At 49.8% G+C, this 14,236-nt stretch overlaps 1 protein-coding gene across 3 annotated transcripts in view; it reads right to left on the reverse strand.

The window, feature by feature from the left end:
- Positions 1-383: 383 nt before the first annotated feature.
- UBE4B (ubiquitination factor E4B) overlaps positions 384-14,236 on the reverse strand; it is a 119,894-nt gene continuing 106,041 nt past the window's right edge. For all 3 annotated transcript variants that reach the window (XM_039234916.1, XM_039234918.1, XM_039234917.1), the window contains 5 exons: positions 11,900-12,034; positions 8,814-9,005; positions 2,694-2,868; positions 2,054-2,200; positions 384-1,757 (listed from right to left, as the gene is read on the reverse strand). In XM_039234916.1, coding sequence (XP_039090847.1) covers positions 1,696-1,757; positions 2,054-2,200; positions 2,694-2,868; positions 8,814-9,005; positions 11,900-12,034 — 711 coding nt within the window. In that variant the 3' untranslated portion in view covers positions 384-1,695. The remainder of the gene's footprint in view (positions 1,758-2,053; positions 2,201-2,693; positions 2,869-8,813; positions 9,006-11,899; positions 12,035-14,236) is intronic.

The raw sequence follows: 14,236 nt of genomic DNA on the forward strand, positions 1-14,236 counted from the left end.
ACGGGAGGGTGCTGTGTTAAGTACATGTGCTGGTTGATGAGGTTGTGTAAAACTGCAGCGCCAGAGGACAGCTCGGTGAAATGGGTAAGAGTCAAGGGAAAGGACCGTAAGAGTCAAGGGAAAGGTACTCGAGATGGGGAACAACTTGCGCATAGATGACAGAGACTGAACATGACACAGCTCGACCCCCTCAACCCCGAACGGTAAACTGGGAACCACACGGAGCCTTGGGACAGACACAGAACGGCCAAGGTTTTATCTTAGAAACAGCAGCTCCTAAGTGGCCGCAGACAAGAGACATCACCATATGCAAACCCACTTGGCTTTTGCTCCTCACCCACCCCTTTGCTTTCCACAAAAAGAAGAGACTCCAAGAAGCTTCCTTCTGAATGTGTATCACCATTTATTGTAGTTTGCGTTAGGAATTGAACAGAGGACATTGTCTGGGGGGGGGGGGGGGGGGGGGAAAGAAGGAAAAGAAAAAGTATGTTTCCGTAGCTTCAAAAACACTTTATGGTTTCAGATCCTTTTTTACCCCAAAGGAAATTCAAGAATTCAAGTATGTTAGGTCGGGAGCAGTCATACAAAAAGTCTCACGTTTCTGCGCACGTGTGGGTGTGTTTGTGTGTGTTTCTACAAGCAGACACAGCCACACTTCCTGCACCCCTTTTTTGCTTTGGTAAGGCCAAGCCCCAAAGGACAGGTCATAAAACGCCCCCTGCCCTCGAACTCGCAGACTCAAGGGTTGAGGAACTGATTTCCCCCTCCTAGGACACCTGTAATGGTTTTGAGTCGTCCCCCACCGTACTTGCCGCCCCCCCCCCCCCAAACACCATAAGTCACGTAAATCCTGATATACTTGAACACTTCCTTTGCTCCTGCTGTTCCTCAGGTGCCTAACAGAGGCCTCACTACAAGGACCAGAGTGACAGATTCTCTTCATTTTGTTCAGAATAAAAAAAGAAAAAAACCTTAAAGGGACATTACATTTCAAAAGGAAAAAAATAAAAATAAAAACTGAAATTCAAATTCTGAAAATAGCTTGCCTTTTTTATTAATCATGTCATCTAACACCAATTAAAAAAACAAATATGTGAATATGATATAAAAATACGATCCCAGGATGAACACTTTGTTGCAGGCACAATTCTCTCACAGAGTATATGTTTGGAGGGCTGGGGGGGGGGGAGGGGGGCGAAGGAGTTTATTTTTGTTTTTGCTTCTCTTAAAAAAATCCACAGCAGTGCAAGTGGGGTCAGGAGGGGGGTGGGGAAAGGAGTTTTTAGCAGCAAAATGTCCAAGGTTCTCTAATCACAATCAAATCAACGGGTATCGGGTTCGGGGGGAAATAACGATGAAGGGGATACTGTCCAGACCCATCTGTCATCAATCACTCAGAGACTTCCGTCGCAAAAGCCCCAAATGGTGACGTAAGAAGGACGAGTTTTATTACACAAGCAATCGTAAAGTGTGTCCCTCGAGCTTTTGACCATGTGCGTCACTTAAATATATGTACAGGAATCGGGCTCCTCTCCTCATCCGTGACCTTGCAGATCTCCGCCGTCTGGTCGCTCTGGGGGGGCTCTCGGCGTCTCCCGCCGCGCTGGGCCTCCAACATCTGAACAGCATTTCCGCCGCCGCTCCTGCCTGCCTGGCTGGCCTCGGCCTCGAGCGGAGGGTGCGCACGGGGGACGGTTAGTGATCGCTGTTTTGTTTCTCTCTCATCCAGGCGTGAATCTGTTCTTTCAGTTCGGGCACTGGGGAAAGAAGAGGAGAGGATTAGAGCCCCAGCGGGCGTCTTCCGGGCTGTGCGAACGCGGGAAGACGGGGCCCTTCCCTCCCTCGCTGACAGGAAGCCTGGGGAAGGACCGGGCTCCCGGAGCGAAGGAAAGAGCAAAGGCTGTTTTGTGTCTTTTCCACCGGGCGTCCTACACTGTGTGGCTTCTGGATGGGACTGCTCTCTCCTCCCTCTGATTAATCTTGGACACATGACTCGGGCGCCACAGCTGGGCCCGGCGCGGGGCCCTGTGACTGTCACCGCGCCCGCCCCCACCTGGCTCCAGCATGCTCTCGGTCAGCATCTGTCGGTTGAAGGGGTCCGTGGGGGAGTTGAGCAGATGACGCAGGATGACGGAGCGGTCCATGACGGTGCCCGAGGGCAGCCGCACCGGGTCAGTCATCAGGGTGTCCATCAGAGGGTCTGCGGAGACAAAACCAGGAGCGAGCTCTACTCACAGAGCCCAACCCTGAAAATGAAAGCGCAACAAAGCCCCTCCGGTTTCCCGCGGTCCTGCTCGGCCCCCAAGTTTAGCTGGAAGTCAGCACTGGACAGAGGCGCACCCGGCGCCCTTGGTGGAGGGGAGAGCACTGTCGCCAGCTATGGCGGTGGGGGGGGTGGGAGAAGGAGCAGGGCCGTGCAGGACGCTCCCGCCTTTGAGGACTTCCAGGAAATCCCCTCCTGCCAAGGCAAGAAGATCCTGGAAGCTTCCTGGCTGTTTGAAATCGAGCCAAGGACTTTCTTTTCCCTTTTAATTTATAACGGGAACTAAAAGGAGGCAAATGTAATTTCAGACAGCGTGTCTCAAGGGGCAACTCTAGAGCACCATAAAAAAATGAAATGCCGTCTTTTTGGGCTACGTGTTTCAAAGGAACTCAAATCAAAGAATTCGGCACGAAAAGAGCGGTCCGCTTGCCTCTGAACTCGTCCGGGGCGTCGCTGTAGTCGATTTCTGCGCGTGCGTTCTTGGCCACTATCTCCTCCACCTTCTCGGCGAGGAGTTTAAACTTCTCGATGGCTATTGTGGATTTGATCCCTGCCTTCCGCATCTTCGAGATCACTTCCTCAAACAGCTCCTTGCTGTAGGATCTCTGCAGGCGGGGAGAGACAACGGGAGGCATAAATATATTCTGAGTGGAAAAACGCAAGCTGCAGAAAATGCTGCAAGTATGACCCATGTAGGGGCGCCCGGTGGGGGCTCAGTCGGTTAAGCGTCCGACTTCAGCTCAGGCCATGATCTCGCGGTTCATGGGTTCGAGCCCCGTGTTGGGCTCTGGGCTGTCGGCACAGAGCCTGCTTCAGATCCTCTGTCCCCCCCCTGCCTGCCCCTCCCTGCCTCTCAAAAATAAACATTAAAAAAGAAAAATGACAAAGCCCTGAAACGACAACACATAGTAAATACCTTCACATGGCTATGAACACATAAACACACATACCAAACTGCACAAGGTCATTACCTCTGAGGAGGACTGGGAGTGAGGCCAATGAGGGGAATTTTTAAACAGTGGATTTTTACAGTAAACATTCATTCCTTTTAAAATGTAAGTATTAAAAAGTGAACGAAAATCAAGTCTCTCTGAGGCCTCGCACAGCACTGGGCCCTGGCAGCAAACGTCAGCTCTTTCTGCTAAAGGGAGACGTGGCGAGAGCAGCCCGGCCTGGTCCAGTCAAGGAGCTTTCTCCTGCTGGCGGTCCCTCTTCCTTCCAGAGCTCTCCGCTCAACACTGAAGTGTCAAGTGCTCTGCTCACAGGAGCACGGGGAGTGGTCCAGAGGACAAGTGCCTACCACAGACCCAGATGAAGCTGGGCTCAAATTCTGGCTCCCCCGTCTCCTCGAGGGCTGGCTGGTCTTAGGCACACCCCTCTGAGCCCCAGTTTCCTTGGGTGTAAAATGGGGGTGGTGACACCCCCCACAGGTACCTAATTCACATAAATCATTGTCATTTCAAAACATCACAGTATGTCCTAATTTGCATTTCTGGCAAAAATACTGGCCACTTGTCAATTCAGTGACGGTGACGCAAACAGAGGTGGAGACCGATCAAGACGCCAAGGACGGCATCGTCACCCGTGTGCGGCCCTTCCCATCCAAGGACTCAGACGAACGTCTGCAGGATGAATCCATCGCAGGGTCTGTATTCTCGGAGCACTGAGCTGAAATTCCTCAATCTTTCTTCTTTCCTTTTTAAACTCTGGTCTCCAGGTAAGTGCACACGCTCACATCTTGTCTTCACAGGCACCCATGCCCTGTTTCATGCAACCGAGGGCGAGAGAGAGGGAAAGGCGAGCGCTGGCCTTGGTCCTAGCAGAGCTCCTGAAAGCCAGCTTGCACAATCCTGAAAAGTTCAGAGAGCCTCCAGTATTTAGCTCTGAAACTAAATTACTACGCTGGTCCCGCAAATACCTTGTGTGACGTCTACTTATGAATCAGGAAGCCAGTCTTCATCTCTCTGGGAAGGGGCGCCGGGGATAAGCGGCCAAAAGGTTATAGTAAGAAGCTGGAAGGACGAAACTAGAATGTTTTGCACAGGGACTTACTGCTGGCTGGGCACTGCCACGTCGGAGATGATTTCACCTTGAACTTCTATTTGAAACAAGGAGCCACTTGGTGATACTCGTGAAACATCACCCACTCTGTTTCTCCAAAGATGATGAGTTTTTAACCAACGTGTGCTTACTTATAAGTCAACTTCTCAGAGCAGCGTGGTGAGCATATCAGAAATCCGAAGGGACCCGCACTAAGGGGACACGGCCTTCAGCCTCAAGGAGCGACGGCATCAATGCACGGAGCAGATGCACATTACTAAGCTGTCGCTTCAAGTCTGATGTGGGAGAGATGCAGTAAAGATGCTGTTCTTGACCTCAAGGATCTTCCAGAGTCATTCTAAAATTAGATGTGAAAACATCTACAAATCGTGTATCTGGTAAAGGCCTTGTATCTATAATATATAAAAAAACTTCCATTTCAACAGAAACACAATCCATTTTTTAAAAAGTGGTGAAGGACTTGAATAGACACTTCTCCGAAGAAGATACACAAATGGCCAAGAAGCACACGGAAAGATGTTCAGCACTATTTGACGTTAAGAAAATGTAAACCAGAACCACAGCAAAGTACCACTTTACGCCCACTAGAGTAACTATTAAAAAAAAAAAAAAAAAACACATGGAAAAGTAGCAAGTGTTGGTGAGAATGTGAAGAACTTGAGATGAGAACACTCGTACACCATGGAACACAGTGTGACATTGCCTCAAAAAGTTAAACAAGGTATTACCATATGATTCAGCAATTCTACTCCTAAGTACATACCCAAAAGAATTAAAGACAGGTATTCAAATATTTCATCAGGAATGTTCAGAGTAGCACCATTTATAATAGCCAAAAGTTGGAAACAACTCAAATGTCCACCAATGGATGAATGGATAAACCAATCATGCAATGTTCACATAATGAGATCTTACTGAACCATAAAAAGAAATGAGCTAGTGATACTCCATGTACACGAATGAACCTTAAAAACATTATGCTAAATGAAAGAGGCCAGACACAAAAGGTAGTGTATTATATTATTCCATTTACATGACATACCCAGAACTGGGCAAATAGGTAAATCCAAAATTATGTAAAATGAAGACAGAAAGCAGATTAATGGCTGCCGAGGGCTGGGGCCGAGGGGGGATGGACAGTGACTGCGTAATGAATATGGCATTTCCTTCTGAGGGTATGTTCGGATAAACTGTTGGATGTAGAAAGAGGTGATGGCTTCACAACACTGTGAAGGTACTAAACGCCACTGAATTGCACACCTGAAAATGGTTAGTCTTGGGGCACAGGGTGGCTCCGCGGGTTGAGGGTCTGACTCTCGATTTCGGCTCGGGTCATGATCTCATGGTTCAGAGAGCAAGCTGCACAGTGGGCGCTGCGCTGATAGTGCAGAGCCTTTCTGGGATTCTCTCTCTCCTCTCTTTGCCCCTCCCTGGCTCTCACTCTCTCTCTCAAAACAAGTAAATAAACATTAAAAAAATAAAATGGTTATTCTTATGTTATGTGAATTTCACCTCAATTTAAAAAAAAAGGAAAGACCGGATGGGAGAAGTGTGACTTCAGATGGGCTGTTTATTCTTTATTATTTTTTTTAATGGTTATTTATTTTGAGAGAGAAAGAGACGAAGTGGGGGAGAGGCAGAGAGAGCAGGAGAGAGAGAATCCCAAGCACGTTGATAGGGACCAATCTCGCAAACCCTGAGCTGAAATCAAGAGTCGGACGCTTAACCAACTGAGCCCCCCAGGCGTCCCGGACGCGTGTGCTCAGCCCGCTCTTGGCTGACGGGGAGAGAAGCTCTTCTCTGCTTGCAGGGCTGCCATTTCTTCTTCCTTGCTCTTCCCGCACACACAGACCAAAGCAAGGCCCCAGCTCCCAAAGGAGAAAACTGCACTACTGCTCCCCTAGAGCGTTTCAGACTTCCACCCTTCCCTCCGAGTCCTCACACCCTCTTTCGAAAAGATCATCAGGACTTGAATCAGCTTCCAGCCAATACAAGTGGAAAATACCCAGCAATCAGAACAAATACCACACTGTAAAAGGAAGCAAAAAAAATCCACTTAACATACCGTTCTCTCCATCGTGACCCTCGCACTCATGTGCGTTTGCTTCCTGAGTTGGGGAGACCAGGGCTATTTAGACATTCAGGACAACCCATGTGCCCCTGGGCAGGAACCACTATCTATGACTCAAGGCGGATGCCACCACGGGCCGCCATGACAGTCCACGGGCCTTACCAGGTATTGTCCCCGCGTGGTTTTCACGGTCTCACCGTGTTTATTCACCCTGCAAAGCTGGTTATGTTAACCACCTGTGACATGGCAGCCACAGCGAGACCACACGTAACGGCTCTTCCAAGTTGCTTACCGTAAAAGCGGAAGTGTGTGTGGGGACTTTTCGCACCCTGACCTCTGGCCAGGCTGGAGAAGCTGGGCTGCAGACACCCCTATCTGGATGGGGTCCAGCCCCATTTCCTTTCTCTCCCTGCAGACCCTCACTTACGTTCCATAGTTCTTAATACGCGCAGTATCACAGGCTGTAGGCTAGAAACACATCTTAGCCTCTCCCCATAAAAATGGCAAACTCTTTTTTTTAAATTTTTAATTCATTTTTGAGAGAGAGAGAGACAGAGTATGAGGGGGGAAGAAGCAAAGAGAGAGACACACACACACATAATCTGAAGCAGCTCCAAGCTCTGAGCAGTTAGCACAGAGCCCGATGTGAGGCCTGAAGTCACGAACCACGAGATCATGACCTGAGCCGAAGTTGGACGCTTAACCGACTGAGCCCCTCAGGCGCCCCATTAACGGCAAACTCCTAACCGCCTCTGAGATACTACTTTTTATGGAAACACTGCTTTAGACGTGTGGTTTTTTTCCCTGGCAGGCACTTTGTCAAGACCAACTCTCTTGCTTACATCTAAAAGTACCCACATATATGAATTATATCTCCATAGAGCTGTTATTGGGGCACCTGGGTGGCTCAGTTGGTTAAGTGTCCGACTTCAGCTCAGGTCATGATCTCACGGTTCGTGGGTTTGAGCCCCGCATCGGGCTCTGTGCTGACAGCTAGCTCAGAGCCTGGAGCCTGCTTCAGATTCTATATCTCCCTGTCTCTATGACCCTCTCCTGCTCACGATCCCCAGCCCCCCCCCCCCCCCCCCCCCCCCCCGGAAATAAATAAAAACATTAAAAAAAAATAGAGCTGTTATTTAAAAAAACCAAACAAAAAAACAGTACCTAGAGGCACCTGGGCGGTTCAGTTGGTTAAGCGCACAACTCTTGATTTCAGCTCAGGTCATGATCTCAGGGTTGTGGGATCGAGCCCTGCACTGGGCTCTGCACTGACAGTGTGGAGCCTGCTTGGGATTCTCTCTCTCCCCCTCCCCTGCACATACGTGCACATGCTCACTCTCTCTCAAAATATACATTAAAAAAAATAATACCCACTATTCCCTATTTTTCTATGATTCCTTTGGATGAGATATGGGGAAAGAACCCTCTAGAATTCCTTTGCTGGTTAACCTGAAATGTGAGTCATATTTGGAGAGAGAGTGTGAACGAAGATGGAGAAACAGGTGAGCATGGAATTTGGGGGCATTTTAAGTAGAAAGCAGAGGGGCTCAAGGCCAGACTGCCTGGGTATGAACCTGCCTCTATCCCTCAGTACCTGCGCCCCCAGGAGCAAGCTACTTCCACTCTCTGTGCCTCAGTTTCCTCATGTGAAAATGAAGAATCTGATAGAACCGATACCACAGGATCTTGTGAGGATTACGTCAGTGAAAAAATGCCAAGTGGTTAAAACTTGGTATTCGGTTGATAAGCATCAGCTCTTACGACGCTGCTATGACGCAGGCCAGAAGAGCATGGAGGGAGGGAAGCCCTTCAGGAGACGGCCGGGAAGCGAGAAGGGGGTGGGGCTGCACTCCACTGGCAGCTGTGGAAATGACAGGCGCAACGTGGCGTCACCACAGGGGGCACGAGGAACAAAGGAGGGAGAAGACTGTGAAGACAGCGCACGAGGCCTGGGACCCGGGATCACAAGCAGGCGGCACTGAAGCGAGGGCCTGGGAAGCAGGCGCGGCGCGCTGGGAAGCGGGGCCTCTGCGGGAGGGCAGCGCACCTGCCGCGCCTACGGACCCCAGCGGGGCGGCTAAGAACCCCGCTGGAGGCGCGCCGGGGGGCCATGTCGGCGCTTTTACACCCAAAGGAAAAGAGCTGGTTCGTTTTCGTTTACATCAGACGAGCTCCCCTGGCCACTGTGGTGATTATTTCCAATTAGTAAAAACTTCCCAAACCACAGTTTAAAAAGTATCGCCTTCCCTGATTTCAAGTGGGGAAAATCCAGGGGCAGGTGGCACGTCACTGCACAGGGTCTGCCCGGAAGTCCACAGAGACGCCACCTCTGGCTGCCCAGCTCAGCGGCCTGAACCCCAGCCTCCCCCTCAGGAAACGGCCTGCCCCCGCGCCCCGCCTCCCGCCCCGGGTACTGACCTGGTCGTCAGCAATGGCTTTGGCGAACCGGGCACAGTCCAGCTGCAGGTAAATATCGGTCAATTGGTCCAACAGCTTCTTTGGTTCAAAGCCGTATTTCTCAGGGTTCTCTACTTTCAGGTCACGGCACTTGGGGCCACAGAGCTGCTGAAGATTAAAGTTGAGCATTGCAGCCAATCGGGGTCCAAGCTCCTAGGAAATCACAGGGTAACAGGGCAGTTCATGCTGTTGAGACAAGCGAGGTGGACCAAAGCTCCCATCTCAGGGGAGGAACACGAACTGGCTGGATTAATCTGCAAAGAACCCGTTATATGTGCTGGAGACCATAAGCTGAAGAAGGACATTCCATTTAAATTTTCTTTACTCTCCATCTCCAACCTGATAATTCCAACACTTAATAATGCTGCAGGTTGATGGACTACTTATAAATATCAACAGAAGGCGACCTTTTCTTTGAATTCATGCTTTCAGTTACAAAAACAAGGATTACTCCAAATTCAGAGAAGCAGGTAAGAGGGAAAATCACTCAGAATTTCATCATCATAACGTAAGTCAAACAAGTTTTTAGTATGCTCATTTAGCCATCATCGTATTGCGCTCTTTTTCTTTCCTTTTCAGATTTTACTTTTAAGTAATCTCTACACCCAACGTGGGACTCGAACTCATGACCCCAAGATCAAGAGTGGCACGCTTCACCAACTGAGCCAGCAAGGCGCCCCAATGCGTTATTTTTGCGTTATTTTTCTAAATTTCAAAGTGTCTGACAGTTCAGACAAGGTGCACCATTCTTATTATCAGATGCCAAGAGGGGAGAAGTGAAAAAGAAGTAGAAGAGTAAGTTTACGTCTTAAATCATCTTAAACGTGGCTGGTGAGAGACAAAGCACACTTCAAAGAAACATGAAGCCAATATAAACAATATGCAAGAACTCACCCGATACCCCAGCACTTCGTATAGCCGGGCACGTGTGCTTCAAGCAAATTAGGTTAGGCAGTATCGGGGTGGGCACTGGCCATAAAAAAGAGGAGTCAGGGAACAAGGTTTCCATTACATTTAATGATTTCACTTATACAAATCCAACTGGGGGGGCGCCTGGGTGGCTTAGTCGGTTAGGCGTCCGACTTTCGCTTGGGTCATGATCTCGCGGTTCGTGGGTTCGAGCCCCGCATCGGGCTCTGTGCTGACTGCCAGCTCAGAGCCTAGAGCCTATTTCAGAGTCTGTGTCTCCCTCTCTCTCTGACCCTCCCCTGCTCACACTGTCTCTCTCTCTCTCCTAGAAATAAATAAAAATATTTAAAAAAAAAAAAAAAAAAACAAATCCAACTGGAATTTGGCTTTTCGAGAAGTTGCTTTTGCACAAAGTCAAGTGCTCCTGTATTTGACTGTTAGGAAACTGAAATAAATGGGTGATAAGAACAGGATACAGTTGGCAGCTTTTTCGTTTTTCGTCATGTGGGAGAGGCTTGAGCTAGCTGGCGAAGAAGGTGAAACTGTGTAGCAAAGGAAAAGGAAGCATCCAAGCAGGCACGGGAAAGGAGTGCGCGTGTAAGACTAGGGCCAAGGCACACAGATAACTCAGGTTAAGGAACAGCCTTGAGGGGCACCTGAGTGGCTTGGTCAGCTGAGCGTCCAGCTCTTGATTCTGGCTCAGGTCATGATCTCGCGATTTGCGAGTTCGAGCCCCGGTGCTGGGCTGCGTGCTGACATTGCAGACCCTGTTTGGCATTCTTTCTCTCTCCCTCTCTCTCTCTGCTCCTCTCCTACTTGAGCTCTTGCTTATGCTCTCTCTCTCAACATAAACAAAAATTTTTTTAAAAAAGGAGTAGGCCTTGAAAAACATTAATTTTAGTTGACATGAAAATATTAGACTTTACTTTCACCAAATTCCTTTAAAAATGAAGAATTTAGAACCAAAAATAGGCTCTATGACAATTTAGTCTCAAATGATTAGTTTCCTAGCAATCAAAGACTTGCTGATTTGGGGTCACTGTTTTTATTGTTTTATTGAAACACAGCCACGCTTACTGGCCTATATATAGTCTGTGACTGCTTATGTGCCACCAACAGCACAGCTGAGTGGCTGTGACAGACTGTATGGCCCACAACACCCAACAATTTACTATCTGGCCTTCAAAGAAAAAGTTTAAAGAACTTTCATTTGCAAACCCAGGGAAGCAAGGGCCTGAATTATCTTGTTTAAATTAGTCGTGGCATTCATACGCTTTCGATAGTGAGCTCGATTTTGATTCACGTTCCACTGCTCTTTTATAAAGAGATGTGAAATGGAATAATGGAGGGAGGGGAGACTCAGTGCTGAGATGCACACGGGCCAGGGTGTGGCAATACTGCTGAACGAAACCGCAAACGTGGAAACTGAGTAATAAAAATCACATTCCATTGTAAACCTGTCTCTGTATTGCCAGGTAATTAACCACCAGCTCCTGGGTCCCTTCCTCCTTCCTCACGACCCTTGCCCTGGCCACCCCATACCGGCTTCTGTGCTGTGCGGCAGCAGCAGGGCAGGGGCTCATCACAAAGCAGCCATCTTCAGTCACGTTGCTCAGTTTCCAATTCAGAAACACGACCCAGATCTTATTAATAATATCAAGGCCAAATATTTGGACTACCTTTGATCTGTCGTAAACCCTAATAATGGCTCTCATTACCCTTTGGCTTCTTGGGTGCAGCAAAGTCACAGACAGGAGAACTGAAGCTCTCACCCACTATCAGTGATTTCTATCTGACAGACTCTAATTTCCAACTGCCGTTACTTTCTACTTTTCCTATGAATGAAATACAGGAACCAATAATGATAAAAATATGTCACAGCTTCAACATCAGGGATCCCGTGTGCTCTGTAAGCAGAAAGCGAATTAAGTTATCTTGGAAAAGGCTGTTTGCAGACTTCCGTCTATCCAGAGAGCTATCTCCCTTAACATAACTGGGAACAAGACCAGTATCAAAGTTTCACCTGGTGACTGTGAGCTCAAAGGTCCAGGATCTCAATAACTACCTTCCATTACAGGCGCCAGAGCCTGAGTGTGGCATCCGACACACCAAGCAAACGCCCCAAAGTGTCGACTCACCGGTCTGAGGAACGGCTTCTGGACCTGCTTGGTGAGGATATGGAACATGTCCACAGTTTCTGTTGCCAGGGCGAGATAGGAGCGTGACACACGTTCGTCCTGAGCAAGCTGGGACTGACGGGCTTGCTGCTGATCCTAGGAAACACAGAGCAGACGCCAAGCCAAGGTGAGTGGTGGCCGCGAGCTCATGGGCACACTGGGGGTGAGGGAAAGTATAGTCTGCTCCTAACAGAATGCGTGTGCAGCGAAGCCGACACGCTGAGGGAGCAGGAACAACCCAAAGCGGAGAATTTTCCAGATAGCGTAATGTTCATTCCTTTCAGCATCAGAACTCTCTAGGCCTCTGGGTGAGGTGACCGTGGCCCAGTGTTTCACATCTGTGCAACTTGGTCTCCTCAATGATAAAAGAAGTCACGTTCACGTTCTGTGCAGGATGAAATAAGTGATTCTTAGGGTGCCTGGGTGGCTCAGTCGGTTGACTGAGTGTCCAACTTCGGCTCAGGTTATGATCTCATGGTTCATGGGTTCGAACCCCATGTCGGGCTCTGTGCTGACAGCCAGCTCTGAGCCTGGAGCCTGTTTCGGATTCTGTGTCTCCCTCTCTCTCTGACCCTCCCCTGCTCACACTGTCTCTCTCTCTCTCTCAGAAATAAATAAAAAAACATAAAAAAAAAAAGAAGTAAGTGATTCTTCCATCATACCCGATACACATGGCTGCTAATAAAGGAGAGCTGGTTTCCCTGAATCACCACTGGCAGTCATCCTTACTGTGAAAACATGTGACGTGTTCTGCTCCGACACCAGGGCCGAAGCTCTCGCCCCTACACGGAGCGCCTACACATCGCTAAGGGTCTGAGTTTCGTCAGGCTGTCGCCACTGACAAGTGCCAGCATGCTTGCCTCTGGCACCATCCTTGTCCTTCACCTCTGCCATGGGCTGGGAAACAAGAGAAGGGCTCTGGGTCATGGGGAAAGGTAGGTGGGCACTAAAGGCTCTGGGATGGAGAAAAGCCATGGGGGAGGGGGAAGAGCCAGGGCGGCTAACGTCGCCAAACAAGTGCCCGTTGGGTAAGTGTCCACTGAGTGGGTGGCTGGGGGAGGTTCTGCAACGATGCTGGGTGGCCTGCCCACTGCCCCTCGGTCAGGACTGTGCCTGTGCTCACGCTGGAGCAGGAAGACACAAGAACAACGAGGTGAGAATGAGTGCAATGCGTGTCTGCGTGTCACGTGTAGTCATGCAGACCTGGTGCCCGGGCCCTCCTCCAGGCCGGGCCCACCTTCTGGCTCTGGTGATAAGAGTACAGAACATGACCAAGAGGCCCAAGCCCGCAAGCCCCACAGCGCTTAGGTGGGGGAGGGGGGGCAGTACACGAACATGCACACAGATACACAGGAATCATCTCTGCTTCACGGACAAGGAACCCGATTCAGGGACTTTCAATGCGTGGCGGTGTCAGTCCTCGAACCTAGGTGCACGGCCCCAAAGCTGGAGCTCTTCTGGCCGGGCCTCACCGGTTTCGCCGGCACGTTCTGCGAGGGCCCGGGGCCGGGTCTAGATTGGGGCCAACAGACTGGAATGGAGAGAAGCTTGGAAGGACCTCCCCCTGGGGAGGCGCGGAGCAGCAGGCGTGGGGGAGGTGGGGAGGTGCGGGAGGGAAGCTTTGGAGGCACCGCAGGAAAGAGTTCAGAGCTTGTTTAGGAGTGAATATGAGGGTAGGCGGCAGGTCAGAATCCAGCGGGTGCCAGGGCAGTGCCGAGGGAAAAGAAGACAACCACCACGTTATCTCAAGAATAGAAAGGGAGGGGGTCAAACCGTGTGGCGGCCTGGACTTGGGGATCCAGTGTTCACGGGCCCTGCAAAGCCCCGGAAGGTTCCAGTCTGTAGTGTAAGCACATTGGCTACAGCAGGACGTAAAAGCCTCACCACAGCTGCAGGAATACTTGGAATCAAAACATTTCCTAAATGTGCTTCTATATGTGCTTATGGATCTTAGGATACTTTCTGACTGTAGGGCACTAAGCTCGACGGTGTTTTCGCGCCGAGGATGCTACTGCGCGTAAAGGAAACCCAGCCCTCCCTCCTTTCCCATGAGAACCCCTTCAGGGAAGCAGTTCTGATCCTGAGCCACAAACAGAACAAACCTGGATACGAAGTCACCGGTAGCTGTCAAGGGCTAAGTAACTGACCAGTGCACCATCGAAACGGTTGCAATAAATGTCAGAAAAGGGGGTCAGTGTGCTGTCACGGCCACCACGTCACGGAACCTGGCACAACACCACTCTCTTCCACTAATAACCGGATATAAAAACCAAGGTCAACTGGAAGGAAAACCCCCAC

This window comes from Hyaena hyaena, unplaced genomic scaffold (genome assembly GCF_003009895.1).
Source record: "Hyaena hyaena isolate Hyena2069 unplaced genomic scaffold, ASM300989v1 scaffold_94, whole genome shotgun sequence".
Lineage (NCBI taxonomy): Eukaryota > Metazoa > Chordata > Mammalia > Carnivora > Hyaenidae > Hyaena > Hyaena hyaena.